This window comes from Helianthus annuus, chromosome 5 (assembly GCF_002127325.2).
Source record: "Helianthus annuus cultivar XRQ/B chromosome 5, HanXRQr2.0-SUNRISE, whole genome shotgun sequence".
Lineage (NCBI taxonomy): Eukaryota > Viridiplantae > Streptophyta > Magnoliopsida > Asterales > Asteraceae > Helianthus > Helianthus annuus.
Window position 1 is genome coordinate 30,021,351 of NC_035437.2, and position 20,032 is coordinate 30,041,382.

Here is a 20,032-nt window from a genome sequence, read left to right on the forward strand (position 1 = left end):
CAGCATCCTCTGGGCGCATCGAACAATGCCAAAGACTAGCACCGGAGAAACTCCGTTCAGTCTAGTTTATGGCTCAGAGGCCGTCATTCCAGCTGAGATAGGCCTACCATCACCGCGCATGTTGGCTATGGAAAGACAGAACAACGAACAAGAACGGAGATTGGATTTGGATCTTCTGGAAGAAAGGCGCGAGAACGCTGCCATAACAGAAGCAAGGTACAAATCCAAGCTCGAGAAATATTACAATGCGCGAGTACGTGTTTGCACCTTTATCCCCGGAGATTTTGTCTTGCGCGACAACGAGGCCTCAAACGCCGAAAAACCTGGCAAATTGGCACCAAGGTGGGAAGGACCATACGTCATTAACGAAGTCTTAGGCAAGGGGGCATATACCCTAAAAAGGATTGATGGGACCCTAGTTCCCCGTACCTGGAACGCACAACAGTTGCGCAGGTGTTACATGTGAACCAAGTCTACAAAAGCGGAAAAAAACATACAGGCAATGTATTTCCTTATTATACCTTGTATCACAAGCCTTGCGCTCTTATCAATACAAACATCATTTTTACTTGCATTACTATTTATTACAAATTGCATGAAATTCTTTTGGTTCGCGCGAAAACGATATGGTCAAACATTGTACACCTCATGAACAGTCTAAAAACAGACAAGCTGTTGACAAACGTTCACACATGAGCACAATACCATCCCTCATTCGCCTCACCTATCCAAAAGTAATTGTACACATGCAACATATTGTAATCCACATATACAAGAATTAAACCCTACGAGAATAAAAGTATATCACAATATACATTATCAAAAAAGTGTAACATAAACACTTAAACAAGATCATAGCAATGATCTTCAAAAAAAAAGAGAGCATTAACAAAAGACAGAAGCAAGCCCTAAGTTTAATCAGCACCGGAACCGTCATCAACAATAGACACCTGCCCATTCTGACGAATTTTCCGGCGGCGATACACCAACCGGCATTCCCCTCTCTGAAGCATCGGGAATCGGGCCATCAACCCATCGACATCCAATACAGTATCAGCACCAGCAGTAACGTCAGTATGCTGGAGAACTTTGCAGTCAGAACCAACAACTGCAGGGGAAGCAAGATTGACCAGCTTCTTTACCGGAACAATGGTAAGTGGTGGTGAACGAGAAAGAAGAACAAGACCTTCGGCAGCGTCATACACCCTAAGAGCATCCAGCAAAAAACGAGTATGGTAAGAACGTTTCATCTTCTTCGATAAAAATCAACTAAGAAAACCAAGTGTCTCAAAAATATATATAAAGAGAACTCAACCTCGAGAAAAGAAATCTATCATTAACTGTCAGAATTATGTCACATCCAAACGGCGCTACAGGAACTAGGGTCATTTCTTCATTAATAAAACCTGACAAAGGGCCATTACAAATCTCAAGACCAAAGAGAAAAATACCCACTGACAGTTGACGTCATTACATGTCAGAGCATGATTACAAGTCACATTTTTTCCTTTTTCAAAAAAAAAAGAAAGAAAAATCTTTTTTCAATCTTCTCACAGAAGATTTCTTATTTTTTCGCGCCCAAAAAACATTTCTCTCTCCTAAGTCCAGTGCTCCACTTATTCGCATAAGTACAACACTAGACTGGGGGGACTTGAAGGGGTAAGGTCCCAAAAACCTCATAAAAAGGATTTGAGACCAAACCACCAACTAGCCTTTCAACCTTTTGACCTTGCGCGACCGCGCATTGGTCTTACAGAAGGGAGGAAGAAATCAGCAAGCGATAGCCGCGCGCCCAAAGGAAAGCATAAAATCCTTGCGCCGTCTTCCATTTAGCAAAAGGTTGAAACCCTTTGCTAATTATTCCTTCCAAATGTCCGAACTTGGATAGCATTTTTCCCAGACTTGGGATTTATTCAGCTGAGTACACACAGTAAGGTGTCACACTAGATTACAGCAGCAATCTTCTAGAAGAATATGATCGTGCACCACTCAGACGGTTATAACCGTCTGGACACGTGTCATTACCACAAACGTTCCTGAAATCACAACGATAGCATGTAATTGGAGAATGATCTCCACTTGAATCACTTTCCACGTGGCAAATCCCCAGCCATAGATCAAGTCACGATCCGTGTGCATTCACCTCGGATCCAGATAACTTAACGTGGATTTAAAGAACTTAACGAAAGGAAATGTAACCGCTACGGCGTTAGCATCTTCCGTTATCTTTTCAATAACAGATTTTCCCTCCCAAACTCCCGGTTATAAATACGAGAACTATTCAGGTATAAACGCATATCACATTCACTTCTCAAATACTTTATCTTCTCCATTACCATTACTTATTCTCACACCGGAGTCGGGTCAAGGAGAGAACCCTTTTCTCCCCTTGACGAGGCTAACGGTGCTCTGTTTTGCAGAATCACCGGAGAAGAAGCTCGGCAACAACTGAATCAATCGAGAGAGAACTAACCCTTTTATGCGGATTCAAACCCCCTAGATACTTCGGTTCAGACCATTTATCTAGTGTTTCTTCACTACCCAACTCCCTTCGACCATGAGCCACCCAACAGCCCCACCATCAACCACCAACAATACCACCATCAACCCCCCTGCCAATCATCTTCTTCATTTCCAACCATAAACATATCCCCCACCACAAATTTCCTCTACTGCAACCATCAACCCCCCCCCCATCCCCAACTCTATTAATTATTATCATCCTCTTTGCTCTCAAGAACAACAGGGAGATGAAACCTACAGAAATCCCCATGAAATCCGGCGACGGTGAACTAGTAGCCGGGAAGAGAGAAGCTGCCAAAAATAAGCCCCAAATCCGGCTGGCTAATGATGACACTAAACCCCTTAACAAATTGCAATTCTGATGCGATTTCCAAATAGAAAACACGTTCTAAAAATGGAAAATAAAAAGAAAATGGACCTGTGGCCTTCTTTTTGAACTTGAAGATGGGGCATCGAACATAGAGTCTGAAATCGAAAGAAAGGAAGGTTCCACAAATCTTGCAGAACATGAAATCACTCTGGTGTATGCTACCCATCTTTGTACCCATGATGTCAGCAGAGTGAACAGCGGTTGCGGCGAAGCTCTGAACAAGATGAAGAGGGAGGAAGGAAAACACATATATACCTAATTTTATCTGGCACTTTATTTTTTATCTACCACAAAAAGAAAACAACATTATTAATTGTAAGGGTAATTCAGTTAAATTTGAGTGGGGAAATGGTGGTAGTATGGTGGTGAAAGGTGATGGTGGATGTGGTGGTGAAATGTGGAGATGGTGGGGGTGGTGAAGAGTGAGGAAGATGATAGGGGGTAAGGTGAGGGTGGGGTAGGTTGTGGGCCCACTTGAAATTTGACTTTTAATTTTTTTATTTATTAAAAACCCGGATAGTCCTTGTGGTTTGCCTTTTTTAAGAAAAGGGTATTTTGTCATTTCACACATTCTTAACTGAGAAAACTAACTGATGTTAGGCACAGGGACTATCCGATAACGAAAATTGAAAAGTTGGGGACTATAGCTGTAATTTTAGAAAGTTAGGGACTAAAGGTGAAAAAAGGGAAAACCACATGGACTATCCGAGCATTTAACTCTAAGAAAAAAGATCGAAAATTATTAACAAAGTAGATATAATCTATCTATACTTTCTATAAAAGGAGAAATCCAAGTGACATAAGAAAAGTTGATGTGTCAGCTGGAGAGGCTGTCCAACAAGGCTTTTCTTATGTCATTATTACATCAGAAAGCCTAATATATAAATCACTTTAAAATACATTTAATGTTCTATCAAACCACTGCCTTGTGTATTCAAGTTTTAAAGGTCTGGCCCACATTCCAAAGGGCAAACCACTGCCCATCTACAAGAAAGTAGCAGATGGTTCCTTTGGTAAACGTATACCTAGCGGCAGATGTTTTGAAATTGCGGGTAATTTGAAATAGAAAAGCATGGAGATATGTAATTTTCAATTAATGCATGTCACTCACCAATAAACATCTGTCGAGATTCAAAATTCTGGCTCCACAATCAAAATTCAAACCATATATTCTAACCCTATAAATAAGGGTTAATAATCTGGCTCCACATTCAAATCTCTCCCGCTCACATCTGTTAGCGTGTCTCTCCCTCTCAAATGCATCTTTCTCGTGATTCAGCCGCTAATCTCCGATTACACTTCTTTGTTCGAATGTTTGGTGATTATGTTTACATGTTATCGTTCCAGTATCATTGTTCCAACATCGTCGTTTCAATGAAGCTTCCCATCACACATCAACCTTTCAATATCGATGTTGCAGTATCATTGTTGCAACATCGTGAAAAGTTGCATGTGATATCTTCTTCGATGGGAGACTTGCATGGTTTTATAGAAAGTATAGATAGATTCGTGCAATATCATGAAAAGTCAGATGTAGTACAACAGTTCTGTTTCGCCCTTTGCATGTTAGGTTTGTTTCTTATTTTGATTAACTGTTGATGATGTTGAGAGTTTTATAGACACTGAAATTTTAAAATATTTTAAGATGCATGTTTATATTATTAAAATGAGCTATTACATAGAAAAATACAAATTTAAAGAAATATTTGTAAAGGATTACGCGCTAGAGTTAACACTTGCTAGGATTTCATAAACTCTGGCCTTTCTCCATGTGATTTCATGTTCTCTTTTGATTTTCAGGTCAGTTAGCATGTTGCAGATTTTCTGATCCTGTTTTAGAAGTTGTGTCAGAAACTCCTCTGCTTTCTTCTGGAACTCTGATGGAGGAGAGTGGAGGACTTCATCAAGCAATGCTATGCTGTTCCAGGTTTTGTTGTAATTAGTGTCATTTATTATGTCGACTTTCCAGTTTAGTTCTTCGTCTGTTTTTTGTTATTTGAGTGACCACATGGAGAACTGTGTTTTAACATTGCTGGTGTCTGACCAGTGGTAGAAGCTGAAGTTTGCCATGTAGATTTTTTGTTGGTTTTCTGATTTAGAACAATTTTTGACAGAAAGTGATTTGTAGGACAATTTGTTGATGTTTTGAATCAAAAGTAATCATCGGTCTTTTATAGAGTTTAAAAACGCGTCTACATGGTAAATCAAGAGGTTAATTGTAATTGTGATAATCTGCTTTAGTTCTTTGAACTTCGAAATTTTGTCCCTTGGGTTTCTTGGTATTTAATTTTACAGTTTTCCCATAAAAGTTGTGGTTTGAAAAGGTGTTTGCATTAAAAGATTGTTGTTTTGAAATATACAATAATTAGTATGTTTATATTAAATGTACACGTTTTCATAATACCAAATTTCAGTATATAAACTCATAGTCACTTCACCTGTTTTTCATCACGTTTTCCTACGAAGATATCATACTTTCAGGAAAGTCAAGTAATATAGTTTATTCACATGGCATCATTCACAAATGCAAAATCAGATGATTTAAAACAGCGTTTTGTCAGGCAAATCGAGGAACATGTGTATGAAGATAGGGCTACTCTTCAAGAGTTGAAGAGATGTTTTGATGGATTGCAAGTTGGCATGTTCACTAGAGAGCAGGTTTCCAGAGATCTTATGCGGATGCCTTCAACCTCCGTTCGTGATCTTTGTGTTGTCAGTAATATAGAGTGTGGTGATAGAGACGTGGAGTTCATGGCGATGTTGAAGGACATACATCGAGAGGTTCAGTAATCGATGGAGTTGAAGCTAAAGTTTCTTAATTCTTGTTGTTATTGTTAGATTTGACCTTTAATGTTGTTCAGTATTTGATGTAATTATTGGAGTTTTAGTTTTAGTTTCATGAATAAATGAATAAATTTTAATTTTATGAATCTATGTTGTGTTTTGTTTTTACTTATTTAGTGTTTGAGTAAGATTTAGATTATGTTCATGTTGAATTGTGTTTGAACATCTGTTTGGTAAGTCAATAGAGGTTTAATAGTATTAAGGGTTGGTTTGATGGTGAACACATGAGTGCAAAGATAAAACAAATGTTTAGAATTTGATCATTGATAGCAGTTTTTTGAAGAATCTGTGCTCCTGCAAATTACAGAGAGTCAATAATTTGACTTGTAAAAGGTCTGTTGTAATTAAAGTTTGGCAAAAGAGAACATCTGCTGATGATGAAACAACTGTGTATTCTAACGACTGTTGATACTAACAGTGGTTGGGCTAGTGATGAATAAGTATTATTATATAACATCTGCTGTAAGTATTATTATATAATTTTGTTTATCAATAACAGTTTTTTGGAAGAATTTACGGTATATTTTAGTGTTATAAAATTTGTGTTGTAGCTAAAGTCTGGCAAAAGAGAATATCTGCTGATGAATAAATGTCTGAAGATGCAAAGGTCTGCTATGGGTCAACAGATGCTAACGAACAACAGATGATATTCAATCTTAAAATGCTTAATAGAGGATTTGATACTAACAATGGTTGGGCTAATCATGAATAAGTATTATTATATAAGGTCTGCTATAAGTATTATTATATAATTTTGTTTAGAGTTAATTACTGTTTTCGTCCTTGTGGTTTGTCAAAAATCACTATTTCAGTCCATTGGTTTAAAAATTGCGATTTCAGTCCCTGTGGTTTCACTTTCGTAACCATTTCAGTCCACCTGGTAACCATTTCAGTCCCTGTACTTAACAGAATAATGGATTGAAATGGTTACGAAAGTGAAACCACAGGGACTGAAATGGTTACGAAAGTGAAACCACGGGGACTGAAATCGCAATTTTTAAACTAATGGACTGAAATAGTGATTTTTGACAAGCCACAGGGACGAAAACAGTAATTAACTGTTTAACAACAATTTTTTTGGAAGGATTTACCGTATATTTTTGTGTTATAAAAGGTTTGTTGTAGCTAAAGTCTGACAAAAGAGAGCATCTGCTGATGAATAAATGTCTGAAGATGTAAAGGTCTGCTATGAGTCAACAGATGTTAACGAACAACAAATGATATTCAATCTTAAAAAGCTTAACAGAGGAATTTATAGTAACAGTGGTTGGGCTAATGATGAATAAGTATTATTATATAACGTCTGCTGTAAGTATTATTATATAATTTTGTATATCAACAACAGTTTTTTGGAAGGATTTACGGTATATTTTTGTGTTATAAAAGGTGTGTTGTAGCTAAAGTCTGACAAAAGAGAGCATCTGTTGATGAATAAATGTCTGAAGATGCAAAGGTCTGCTATGGGTCAACAGATGTTAACGAACAACAGATGATATTCAATCTTAAAATGCTTAACAGAGGATTTGATACTAACAGTGGTTGGGCTAATAACAGATGTTAGAATTACGACTGTTGAGTTACACCGATTGAAAAAAACTGTTTTTGAAACTTCTGCTTGCCTAAAAATACATCCACTATTAAAGGTTACCGTCTATTGTCATAATTTCTGTTTATCCTAATGACTGTTGATTTACTAAACTGCTGACTGTCATCCATTATGACAACAGAGGTTCTGACGTGGACAGATGTTAGCTAAAAATAAAACAACTGCTGAAAGTTATCATCTGTTCTCATAACTTCTGTATATCTAACGACTATTTGACTCACATTGTTCCCAACAACCAACAGAGGTTTCCAAACAACTATCATCGGTTGTCGCAAGAGAGGTTCTGGCGTGGACAGATCTTAGCCATCAAATATTTGTAACTACTGCCACGTCAGCATTCACTTCTTCTCTCTATATAAAAGTTGTTTCATCCCTAAATCGAGGTTCTACCACTGCAGTCTCGAATTCAAAATTCTCAAAAACAGTTTCCAACATATTAAAAACCCTCCAATTTAAATCCTGTTTCATCCCCAAATCTCCTTCTTTTCCGATCATGTCTCTGAACATCAAAAACCCTCACAACTACCTCCCCATCTTCGAGAAAACTAGCAAAAATACCAGCTATCACTCAATAATTGACCTTTTAACGTCATCGAAATACAAATCAATTCTTACTGCTGATGCTCCGGTTCATACAGAAACACTCCGACAATTTTGGTTTAATGCTGAAATAGAGGCTGAAGATAATAATCCACTTGCCATCACATCTAAGGTCAGGGAAAGTGTGGTACGAATTTCTCCCTTTACAATTTCCACTACATTTGCATTTGACGACTTGGTAGGTAAGAACAACTTTGAAAAACTTGAACTTCATACAGAGTTCATTGAAAGAGGGTATGATGCACAATTAAAGGAAGATACTATCTACAAACAAAACTTCCCTCCGCCAATGAAATTTTTGTTTCATACTATTTTAATTTGTCTCTCAGCCAAGACCACCGCATTTAATGAGATACCTTTGAACATTCAGTATTTGGGTTATGTTATTTTAACAAAATCTGATTACAATTTATCACAAGCACTATTTTCTGATTTGTTGAATAATGTGAAAAATGTGAAAAAAATTGAAAAAAGGTGTTCGTAGTAATGTTTTTTTGTTGTATCCAAGACTTCTAAGCTTCTACCTACGAAAACAAGTGTCACAAACAGATTTTGAACAAGGTGTAGCTTTTCAAATAAATAGTCTTACAAGTAAAACTTTTACTAAACTTATGGATAAAGAGTCAAAAGTTTCAACAACTGAAACAAAGGGAGATGAGCCTGTTTTAGATGTGTCTGCATCAGTTGCTCAAACTTCTGTTGTTGAGCGAACTGCTCATGGTGATCATGACACCACAACCGGTGTTGTGAAACACACACTAGGAAAACACAAAAAGGAAGTTGTCACATCCAAAAAGTCCATCAAAACTAAACAAAATAAAAAGGTTCCTCTGGAAGATGAGATCCCAGAGGTTAATGCAGTGACAACACAAATGTCACTTGAAACCACTGCTGCTACTTCTTCACAGTTATTGAAAAGATCTCAACCCATCCAAACTCCTCATGTATCGTCACCAAAGGATCATGTTGTAAGTACAGGGACACCACAACATGAAGTAAAGCTTTCATATGAAAGTATGTTTAAAAGTCCCTCTCCCAGGGCAATCACTCTTTCTACACCACAACCCTCAGCTCAAGTTCCATTAATAATATTACCTCTGTTTGAAGCAATTGAATTTCAGAAAGAAAACAGTTCCTCTAATGCACACATTACTGAGAGTAGATTGCAACAAATGACTGTGTCTGAACCAATTAAATCTCCTATACTACAAACAGTTGAAGAGGTTATCCCCGAGAGTAGATTGCAACAAATGACCGTTCTTTTGTAGGACTACGGTCCTCTGGCGTCGCCGTTTAGTTGAGCCGCTCTTTCTAGCAGGACTACAGTCCACTAGCCGCCAGTCGTGTTGCCGCATCACATGCACGGTCCGCAGCCGTGTTGTTCATTGTCACCGTGGCCATCAATCTTAGACCACGGTTTGATCATTTAGATCTACGGATCTATATTCTCTCTCTTGTTGCCTCTTGACCATGATCACCGGTCTTCCCCCTCTATCTTTCTTGGGTCTACGGACCACACTTCTTTTCGAAGTCCTTGCCTGACTACGGTCATCGGTGTTCGGTTCGACACACAGCTGCACGACCACGGACGCAAGATGTCTATTTGTTTCTTTTCTTTCTTTCGTTCACCGGTCCACGGTCCGCTGCCACCGATCTCAGCCTATCAAACCACGGTTTGATCAGATCTCTTTCTTTGATCTACGGATCTCACTTCTTTTTGAAGCCGCGCCTGACCACGGTCACCGGCCTTCACCATCTCTCTTAGACACACCGCGCTCGACCATGGTCGTCGGTTGTCTTCTACAGTCTTTCTTCCTTGTTCGTCTTGCCATGGCCGACTGAGATCTTGCTTGTCTTGTGTTATTATTCCGGGAACTAAGAAATTAAAGCAGTGGAAGCCGTACACCGATTTAATGTGAAGTAGAATACGGATTGTTATTTCTTTTGGCCAAACCAGGTTTTTTTGGCAGAAATTTGGACCTACGAGTCAAGAACCGAGATTGAGACTAGTTTATTTTTATTGTTTTTTTTCCAGTCTAAGCGTTCGATTTTCTACCGCTCAGACTGCGGGGGAGTATTGGACTGCATTCTTAGACTAGGGTTTATTAGTGTAAGCCCACGGGCTCGATTAGGTTTCTAGGGTTCCTTGTGATCTCTATATATTGTAATCAAACATATCAATAATATCAATCAAGTATTTCATAATCTTACAGTGACTATTTGTCTTATTTTAGGATTTAGGAGATAGATGGTTATAGTAATATGATCAGATAAGAATATGGAATTAGTTTGGTGGTTTTTTGTTGCTTTAAATTGGGAATTTTGTTGTTTGATTAAGTGTTGTTGATCTTTGCACTTGCTTCATATCGAGTTCACTGTAGGAGTTGGGTAAAGGCTTAGGGTTTAATAGTGTTGAGTGTTTGTACAAAAAGAAAATCTGAGTTTATAATTGTCTTGAGAGAAAGTCAATCAAGGTACCTACTTTTTGTCAACAACAAAAAAAGATGAGTTTTGGTGATCATATGAATGATCAATTGGTCGTATACAAAATTAGATTTCTAAAACTGCAAGCAAATGTGTTTACTCTCTTTTTAGCATACTAAAACATGATTACGAAAGTTGAAATTTTGTTGTTAAAGTATGAAACATCTTATGCATTGGCATTTGTTAATATACAAATAGTAATTTTTACTTATAACAACATAATGCTGGAATACTAATGTGAAGAGGTGTGTATATTGTTTTAGTGGGTTGAGGAAACAAGATAGATTGTAAGTTACAATTGAGGTTCCTATTCCACGTAATTTTATATAAATCTTTTAGATTATTGATTATTCTAGGATCTTTCATGGAACTTCAATTCCAAATGTCTCCGTGCCTTTTCACGCCATCTTAAAGAAACCCCCGTGATGTTCATGAAAACTTTAAATGACATTTGATTCAAAGTGACCTAAAAAAATTATTTCCAGGATCTTTAGTTTTTAAAACCACATTTAAGATGGGTCATGAAAATAAACTAATGTACAAGTGACAAACCAACTTATAATTAAAGTTTTACAACCAATTATACAGGGCCGGCCCAAGCCCAAGTATTTTGAGGCTTGGGCCTTTGGCCTCCAAATCAATAGGTCCTCTAACTTTAAAAAAATTTATATATGATATTTGGGTTGGGTTGAACTCCAACTTTAAAAAAATTTACATATGATATTTGGGTTGGGTTGAAGTTACTTTTATACATACAAAAAATGTATAAAAATACAAAAAAAATTAAATTAACTTCATCAACAATAAACCTTTTAGTTTATTTTGCCGGTCCCAAGCACGGGTAAAGGAGGATTTTTCTCAAGTAGTATTTTTTTTTTTTTTTTTGAAAAAAGGCCTCAAGTTTTAATTCGTATTAGTCCATCAAAATGGTTGAGACGGCCCTCCAATCATATCTTGTTTACATACATTTTTTAAAATAATGGCTCATACTTTCAAATTCTACATCATCTTAAATTCATATCCATAATAAAGTTTGAATTCACCAGTACAGCAATATCTTACATTATCTGTTACACATCATAATTTCCACAATGATAAGGTTTTTAACACTCCTACAACATTAAAAAAAAAAAAGAGTTACACACCCATAGCATATGCCCATGCACATGCATAACATGTCAGCACGTACGTACGTACGTAATTACCAACACATTAATCAAGTCTTTTATTTTGCAAACCACCACAACGTTCTTCATCTTGCAAAATGGCTCTTCGGAGAGAAAAGCCGTCGCGGCGAGAACATGCCCATGTACCTCGGCGAAGCAAGTCCGTCTATCGTCCGGTAGTTCGGCATCAAGTACCCTTCTCTCTCCGGCGTCATTTTAATCCCATTAAAAGTCCCATACTTCTTCAATTTTCCAATCCATGACCTTTTCTTTGGGGAGTTCTGATGGGATCCGGTCATCTTTTCACTCATATATTCCTTAATTGCCTGAACCCCCCTCTCCACCACCTCAGGGGGCGGAGACACCAGCGGGTTCCCCTCGACACTGAGCTTCTGGAGCCGTTTCAAGCAGCCGATGGAGTCGGGTAAGGAGGTTAGTTTGTTATAACTAACGTCGAGTTCGACGAGGGATATGAGGAGACCAATGGAGTAGGGGAGTTTGTCAAGGTACTGAAAGTTTTGGCTGACGTTAAATATTTCGAGGTTGATAAGGTTTTCGAGGTCATCAGGGAGTGATCGGAGGCGGTTGAGACGGACATCGAGGTGGCGGAGATTGGTGAGGTGAGAGGTGGAGGAAGGGAGGAAGATGAGTTTGTTTGAGTTGACTGAGAGTTTCTTGAGGTTGACCAGCTCAAATCCGATGGTGTCCGGCAGTGTTGTCAGCTGGTTAAAATTTGCATTTAAATCTTCAAGTGCCCTGAAATTTGCATGTAAATTTTTCATGTTAGAAAGGTTAATGTGTGTTTAAATATTACACACTAGGAATGTGTGAATATTTACACCTTCCCTCATTTCTATGCATATTAAATATTTTCTTATGCTATCCTTCAAGATGTAACTTAGAAGCAAACTAACATTCTACTGGCAATGGCAATGGCAATGCTTGTTCTACTCTACTACTTGTTCTACTCTACTACTGTAATACTAAGTTAATCGTCTTTATTCAGATTTTGAACCTACAACGCAACTAACATTCTACTAATTTACTCTTATTGACTATCAATTACCTGTATAGAGACGGTAGGATTTAAACCCTCTATATTACTTAGGAAGCGTGTAAGGTTTGGAGGTTAATAGTTCATGTTGGTGAGTTGAAATCTTTAAAATCCTAAATGATCTATATTGACCTATATTTTTATTTGTGTCGTATTCATGTCATATCAGACTTACTTAAAATCATGTCATGTTCGGATTTACATGTTTAATGTTCAATTGTGAATGTTTGTAACACCTGAAGAGTTAATAAATAATTAGTTGCTCCGACTCAACGTAACACTTGTGTTATTTTAATTGTTTTTGTTTTATCTCTCATTTCCAAGTCATTTAGCTTGACATTATAAAACTCAAATGAAAAGAATTGATGAATAGCTGGCTTAAACTAATAAAATATAAAATTTACATTGTTAGAAAGTGAAAAGTTGACAAAAGGGATTTTTTTAAAGTTATTTGCTAAAGAAAAAATTAAATCAAAATATATAACTTTAAAAATCCTTATTTTTCATTTCTAAAATCTAAATATAACTTTTTTTTTTCTAAAAACTCTAAAAATCCTTATTTTTCATTTCTAAAATCTAAATATAACTTTTCTTTTCTAAAAACTTAAAAATCCTTTATCAAATGGGTCATACTTGAATTAACTAAGTTAACAAACAGGCCGTGTTAGTCTATTCAAAATCTGTTTTTAGTGTAGTATTCGGGTATGTCAGAAAATTTAACTTTTTTTTTCTGAAGTAACATTAAACAAAAATCATAAGAACTTAGATATAGGCATATAGCACTTATTTATATATTTATTTAAAATAGAAAGAAATATATATGAGTAGACAACAAGTTTAATCTGCAAAGTAATATAAAACATTAAGGTTTAGTCACACACATTAATTCGTATTTTATTATTTCCAAAAGCAGCCCTTTTCTTGCTTGTCTTATAAAGTTTATGATGATATTTGAAACATGTTTTAAGGATAATATAATATCAATTATAGTATAGTAAGTCATGAGCTGTTAACCGTTTCTATGCAAAGTGTCATCATCAAATTTTTTAATCATGCATTGATTGGTAGACTTTATAGAGTTTCGAATTTCTTATATAACTAATCATAGGAATTACAAATATAATCAAACATCTTCTAGAGGCTTGTTTTTTAATCATATAATAATATATGGTGATTAACTGTAATATGAAAATCGATTTATTATGGAAAACCTTTAATACTTTGAAAAGTTTATTCAGAAAGGGGTAGCGGCGCAGCTTGTTGCTCGCTTACCTGCGATATTGATGTAAAGCGCATTTAGATGTGAATAAAATATCTTTGCCAAAAAAAAAAGAAGTTTATTACAGTATATAGTAATGAAGTAATAACAAAAACGTCTAAATATTAAAAAAGTCTTATATAGTAAAGAAGTAATAGCAAAAACTTCTAAATATTAAAAAGTCTTGGAGAATGATTTGTTTTGAAAATTATTGAAAACTGTAAGTACTGTATTTATCTAAAAAAAGTAAAATCAATATTCGTTAGTTAAAACCTTTTATTTCAGAAGTAATTTTAAAAATCAAAATCTGATCAAGTTCATAATCCTTCATATCCCAATCTTATCACCTTCTTCTCGTCTATTTGATATATTATAGGATGATATTAAAACTAACCTTTTCAAAAGCAAAGTGGTTCAAGTATTTTTTTTTAAAGCATATATAATCATCATTATATATATAACATAATTTGACATGGTGATCTTTTTTTAATCTACACCAGCTCAGAAAGTATATATAAAACATAATTTGACATGGTGATCTTTTTTAATCTACACCAGATCAGCAAGTACGGAAAACTTTTAATATTTTTAACAAGTTTAATAAAAATCCAACCAGAAAGAAACAAATTTATTAGTCTAAGAATCTAAAATACACCAGATTAGCAAGTACGGAAAACTTTTAACTTTTTTAACAAGTTTAATAAAATTCCAACCAGAAAGAAACAAATTTATTAGTCTAAGAATCTAAAAGCATTTAAATCCATTTATTTTGTAAAAAAAAATAAAAAATAAATAAAGTAAATCAAAGAAGAATTGAAGAAGTAGAAGAGGAAAAAACCTGCAATTTTCAATAGTTTTTGGTAGTAACTCAAGATGATTGCCAGAAACATTGAGAGTCTTGAGCTTTGACAAACAACCAATTGAATTTGGTAGAGTTTTTAGTTGATTTGAATGAACATCCAACACCACAATATTTAGCAGCCGTGCCGCTAACGACTCGGGTATCACCTGTAAATTGTTAACTTACACATATAATCTTTAAAACATGTATTATAAAACTTTGAAAAAAAAAAGTTATACAATAATATGAGTACCTGAAGGTTGTTATTGGAGATATCCAAAACATGAATAATAGCTAAATTAATATTAGATGAGATAGGGAGGGTGTCTAAAGACATAGCACTCAAATCCACAACCTCATGCATTTCTTGTGCTTCTGCCACCATGTTTTTTTGTGAAGATGGCAATGAAAAAGAAGAAGAAGAAACCTTTTTATTTCCAAACGGCTTTCTTCTTGACTTTGAATAGTCAGCCTTCATCATCATCTGCTCACCATTCATCATCATCTTATTTATTATATTATCTTTTCCAACCAACAAAACATATGCACATATATATATATGTATATGCAGACGTATATATATTTTATGTATCTATACTTAGAGGACACCAATTTTCAATATTCAAGACACCCAATATGTGGATTATTATGATGATTTATTTGGATGTGGATTGAAGGGGATGAATGAAGAAATTATAGTAGAAATTGAAAGAGAAATATTTGACTTTTGTGTTAAAGAAAGAAAATGAAGTTGAAATATGAGGAAAGAGATGTACGGAGGAGGATAAGAATCGGTTTTTTTAGTAGGTGTAAAAGTACAATAGGCCGTATATTACGTATTAAGATGGTTGACCATAAAAAATCACAATATTTTTTTTTAACGGTCAACATAATCAATCACCAACACTTTTGAGGTATCTATTAGATCAAATGGAGTATTCTGAGAGTAACCCGAGTTCACCACCAATTCTAAGGAAAACCAGGTAATACACCCGTCTGTAGGCACGACGATAAAATTACCGACAAAACATGTTTGACTGGTTTTCCTAGATCTCCTAACATTATTATATTTTGAAGAAGAAGAATAAAATGTATTTAATTTTGAAGAAGAAGAATATAATGTATTTAAGGTAAATAGCTTTCGATCAAAACTTTATACGTTTAATTGTTTTGACTTCGTGTACATGTGATCATAAAAGAATTAAAAATGATAACGGTCACATTCGATCACGATAGACACTGATTTTAGTATAACTAAATCAATAAAAATCTGATACGCAATTTACATTTATATCTTTAAATAATTTTACGAGTAAATTGTAAAAATAGTTCTAGAGGTTTGAACATTTTAGTCCAAAACTCAAAAATTTTGAAATCTGGGTTCTTATTGTTTCATTTTTGTTGTCGTTTTTATCCAAAAGCAAAATCTTATCAAATTTTTCAGTTAACATCCAGTTTTTTTATCTTTGTTTTCTCTTTTAATGAATGGCAAAATTGTCAGACTTTTTTAATTTTTATAATAAAACATTAAAAGACCATTTTGCCTTTGATTAAAATGGAGGAAAAAGACAAAAAAAACTGGATGTTAACTGAAAAATCTGACCAGATTTTGATTTTGGATGAAAATGGCAACAAAATGGAAACCACAGGGACCCAGATTCAAAAGGTTTGAGTTTTGGACTAAAATGACAAAAATGATTAAATCTGAAGAACCATTTTGGCAGTTTACTCTAATTTTATATTTCTTTGTGTTTTTTTTTAATCTTTTTTACTACCTTTATAATGTTTTTATCGCGTTAGTTGTTCTTTTTCTTTTTAGTTTTTGCATCTGTTGTCCTTATCGTTTTTTATCTTTTTTAACTTTTGTTGTAAAAAGCCTTCAGAATGTTTTTATCGCGCTCGTTGTTCTTTTTCTTATAGTTTTTGTGTCTACTGTCCTTATCGGTATGATGATATATACTTTTTTAATCTATTCATATACAAGTCAAAACATATATCGGTTTAAGTTTTCACGTAGATATTTATTTGTAATACTATTTTTCTATAAAAATAAAATGTAATCTGATATGTACCGATGTCAAAACTAGGTGGAACTCAACGCATCGTATGCTTGAATCTGTTATTCACTATAAACAAGCTTTTCAAGGTTATGCATTGAGAGCAGGGCCGGCTTAACCATTTTGAATGCTCAAAGCCAAAAAAAAAAAAAAAGAAAAATCGAGATCTTTTTCAGTTTATTTTTGGGTTTTTAGTTTTGTTCCTTTTTTTCTTTACCAGCTATTTTAAAGAGGTTTATGACTCAAACCTAATTAAGCATCACGATTTTGGGCAAATCAATCAAGTTTTCTCAACTTCTCAATTTAGTAACTGTAAGTTATTATTTTTTTTTTTTGAACGGCCAACAAAACATTTTATTATACCAAATTAGCAAGATGCTAGACACCACATTTACAATACTCGACTCCAAAAACCATTCAAAAACTCACCAAGACTTACAATACTACAATTCTACGTTAAAATTGCACCACTCACTCCAAGACCAATGAGAGGATTTCGACCGATTCTTAACCCAGTGATATGACATCGATTTGGATTCTTCCACGACCTTCGACACACTCGGAATAGCTTGCCCAAATAATACATCATTTCTCATCTTCCATAAACTCCAAATAACGACCTGAGAGATGGCACCAAACACTTTCTTTTTCTTTTTACTACCTGGAACAAACTTGTGAGCATCCAGAACATCTCTAAGGCTGAAGGCAATCACAGGAGGAGATTTACACCATTGCGCCATAACTAGCCAAACCGATTGAGCGAACTGGCAAGATACGAACAGGTGTTCACTGGACTCATCATAGTCGCCACAAAGAACACATCTTATGTCACCGATGTCCACATTCCTTGCTGCCAAAGCAATCCTTGTTGGAAGCCGCTCCATAAGTGCTCGCCAAGGGACGATCCCAACTTTTTTGGGTACATAATTATTCCAAACGAACTGGTACTCCGGGACAACCCTCTCAGCCGAAGCCAAAATTTGTTTCATACTTGCCACAGTAAAATTTCCTGAATTGTCATGTTCCCAAACCCACCTATCCTATCCTGGTCTTTGCTTGGGTCAAAATCACATAGCAGAAGAGATAGGGCCAGCAGCTCATTTGTTTCACCATCAGACATAACCGGACGCTTCCAGCTCCAATTCAGAATGACCGAGTCGGCCCCCCCACCCTACTCGATCAGAAACAAGACAAAGTTTATCTCTTTCTAACGCGAATAGAAGCGGAAATTCACAATACAAAGGTTTATTTCCAATCCAATAATCTAGCCAAAAGGACGACTTCGATCCACAGCCGATTTTACACCATATTGAATCTGAAAGATGGATACCCACTCGATCCAGTTGTGCTCGAATGCCCACTATTTGTTTCCACGAGCCAGCCACTGAAACTTTAGCCGGAATTGATGTCCAATAGCGACTATTATGATGAATCGCCCACACTACCCTTCTCCATAAACCTTCTTTATCCGTTTTGAACCTCCACCACCACTTCGACAACATAGCAAGGTTAGCGTCACGTAGAGATCCAAATCCTAGGCCGCCATATTCGATAGGAGCTATAACTTTTTCCCAAGCCAACCAACTCATGGGCGAGTTATCATCTGAACCACCCCAAAAGAACACCCTCCTCAACCTTTCTAAAATATCAAGAACTTTAACCGGAGCTTTATATAACGAGAAGAAGTATGTAGGTAACGCGTTCAAGACCGATTTAAGCAATGTGATTCTACCACCATAGGAAAGATTTTTGGCTTTCCAAAGCGATAGCCGATTTTTAAATACATCTATTACCGGTTTCCAATTGCGTATAAGGTTCATATTGGCCCCCACCACTAATCCCAAATGCTTGAAAGGAAAAGTACCTTTTTTACAACCCATTGAATCCGCCATTTGTTGCACCTCCAACTCATCAATACCAATCCCAAACAAGGAACACTTAGCGAGATTAACTTTCAATCCCGAAACCAAATGAAAACATCTCAATAATCTTCGAAGATTATTTACATTCTCACTCGACCACTCCCCTAGAAAAACCACGTCATCCGCATAAATAAGGTGGGACAAAACCGGGCCATTTGACGTGCATTGCAACCCATTAAAAATACCTTCCGACACGGCTTTCTTCATAATACCCGTAAGAGCCTCCATGGCTAAAACAAATACGAACGGTGATAAGGGGTCTCCTTGGCGTAACCCACGGGAATACTCGAACTCCATGGTATGTGAACCATTCACCAACACCGATGCCCTAGAAGTGGTAAGAGTCGCCATAATCCAACTTCTCTAACGGTCCGGAAAGTTCATTTGAGACATAATCGAGTCCAAGTAACTCCAATTTAGTGAGTCATATGCTTTGTTTATATCAACTTTAAAGATCATACCCGATTTTTTTGCTTTCTTCATCCAAGCTATAGCTTCGTTGAGGATTAAGGGTCCGTCCGAAATATTTCTCCCAGCCAAGAAAGCAGATTGTTCTTTTGACACAAGCCTCCCTATCACCCTTTTAAGCCGATTAACCAAAACCTTCGATATTGCTTTATTCACTACTCCAATCAAGCTAATAGGGCGAAAGTTCGAAGGAGACGAAGGATCCTTAACTTTCGGTATAAGAGCAATAAACGATGACGAGCAACATTTATTAATGGACCCATTATCATAGAATTCCTGGAATAACCTGATAAAGTCGCCTTGAAAAAGATCCCAATTCTTTTTGATGAACTTGAAATTAACCCATCCGAGCCCGGCGCCCGATCGCCAACACATCCCCAAATTGCTTCCTTGATTTCGGTTATAGAGAACGGTTCCACCAGGATATTAGCTTCTATTGTCGAAAGTGTAGCCAGATTATGGCCAATAACGTAAGGCCGGGAACTCATGGGTTCCACAAATTGTTTCGAGAAAAAATCAAAGAAAGCTTCTTTTATTATCACCGGGTTCGAGTTCCAAACGCCATCAATTAGGAGGCCATTGATGCGGTTATTACTTAGATTGGAATTAATGATGTTGTGGAAAAAAGCCGAATTCTCATCACCGTCTAGAGCCCACCTAGCTCTAGATTTCTGTCTTGCATCCAATTGTTTCCTACGATCCACATCCAAAACAATGTTTATACATTCGGCTCTTTCATGAAGTTCCTCCTCCTCCAATGCTCTTTCCTCAGCTAGCCGCTCCAACATATTAATCCGTTTTTTAGTATCCAAATAAACACCGTCCGAGTTCTCCCGAAC

At 36.1% G+C, this 20,032-nt stretch overlaps 2 protein-coding genes across 2 annotated transcripts; both read right to left on the reverse strand.

Moving 5' to 3' along the window:
• Window positions 1–11,417: 11,417 nt before the first annotated feature.
• On the reverse strand, window positions 11,418–15,362 carry LOC110940631 (plant intracellular Ras-group-related LRR protein 6). The gene is made up of 3 exons (XM_022182182.2): window positions 15,000–15,362; window positions 14,744–14,913; window positions 11,418–12,349 (listed from the first exon to the last, which is right to left on the reverse strand). The coding sequence occupies exons 1-3, from the start codon at window positions 15,249–15,251 to the stop codon at window positions 11,680–11,682; spliced, it is 1,092 nt and encodes a 363-aa protein (XP_022037874.1). The 5' UTR covers window positions 15,252–15,362; the 3' UTR covers window positions 11,418–11,679.
• A 1,884-nt stretch (window positions 15,363–17,246) lies between these two features.
• LOC110943184 lies at window positions 17,247–17,792 on the reverse strand. Its single transcript, XM_022184939.1, has one exon. The coding sequence runs from the start codon at window positions 17,790–17,792 to the stop codon at window positions 17,247–17,249; it is 546 nt and encodes a 181-aa protein (XP_022040631.1).
• Between the last annotated feature and the right edge of the window lie 2,240 nt (window positions 17,793–20,032).

Excerpts from the sequence above, each read along its gene's own strand:
- LOC110943184 (XM_022184939.1), bottom strand. The coding sequence starts at position 17,792 with ATGAAACAAATTTTGGCTTCGGCTGAGAGGGTTGTCCCGGAGTACCAG.
- LOC110940631 (XM_022182182.2), bottom strand. The coding sequence starts at position 15,251 with ATGATGATGAATGGTGAGCAGATGATGATGAAGGCTGACTATTCAAAG. Across the intron at positions 14,914-14,999 it reads TCTCCAATAACAACCTTCAG|GTGATACCCGAGTCGTTAGC; the intron begins GTACTCATATTA and ends AACAATTTACAG. Across the intron at positions 12,350-14,743 it reads AAAACTATTGAAAATTGCAG|GGCACTTGAAGATTTAAATG; the intron begins GTTTTTTCCTCT and ends TGCAAATTTCAG.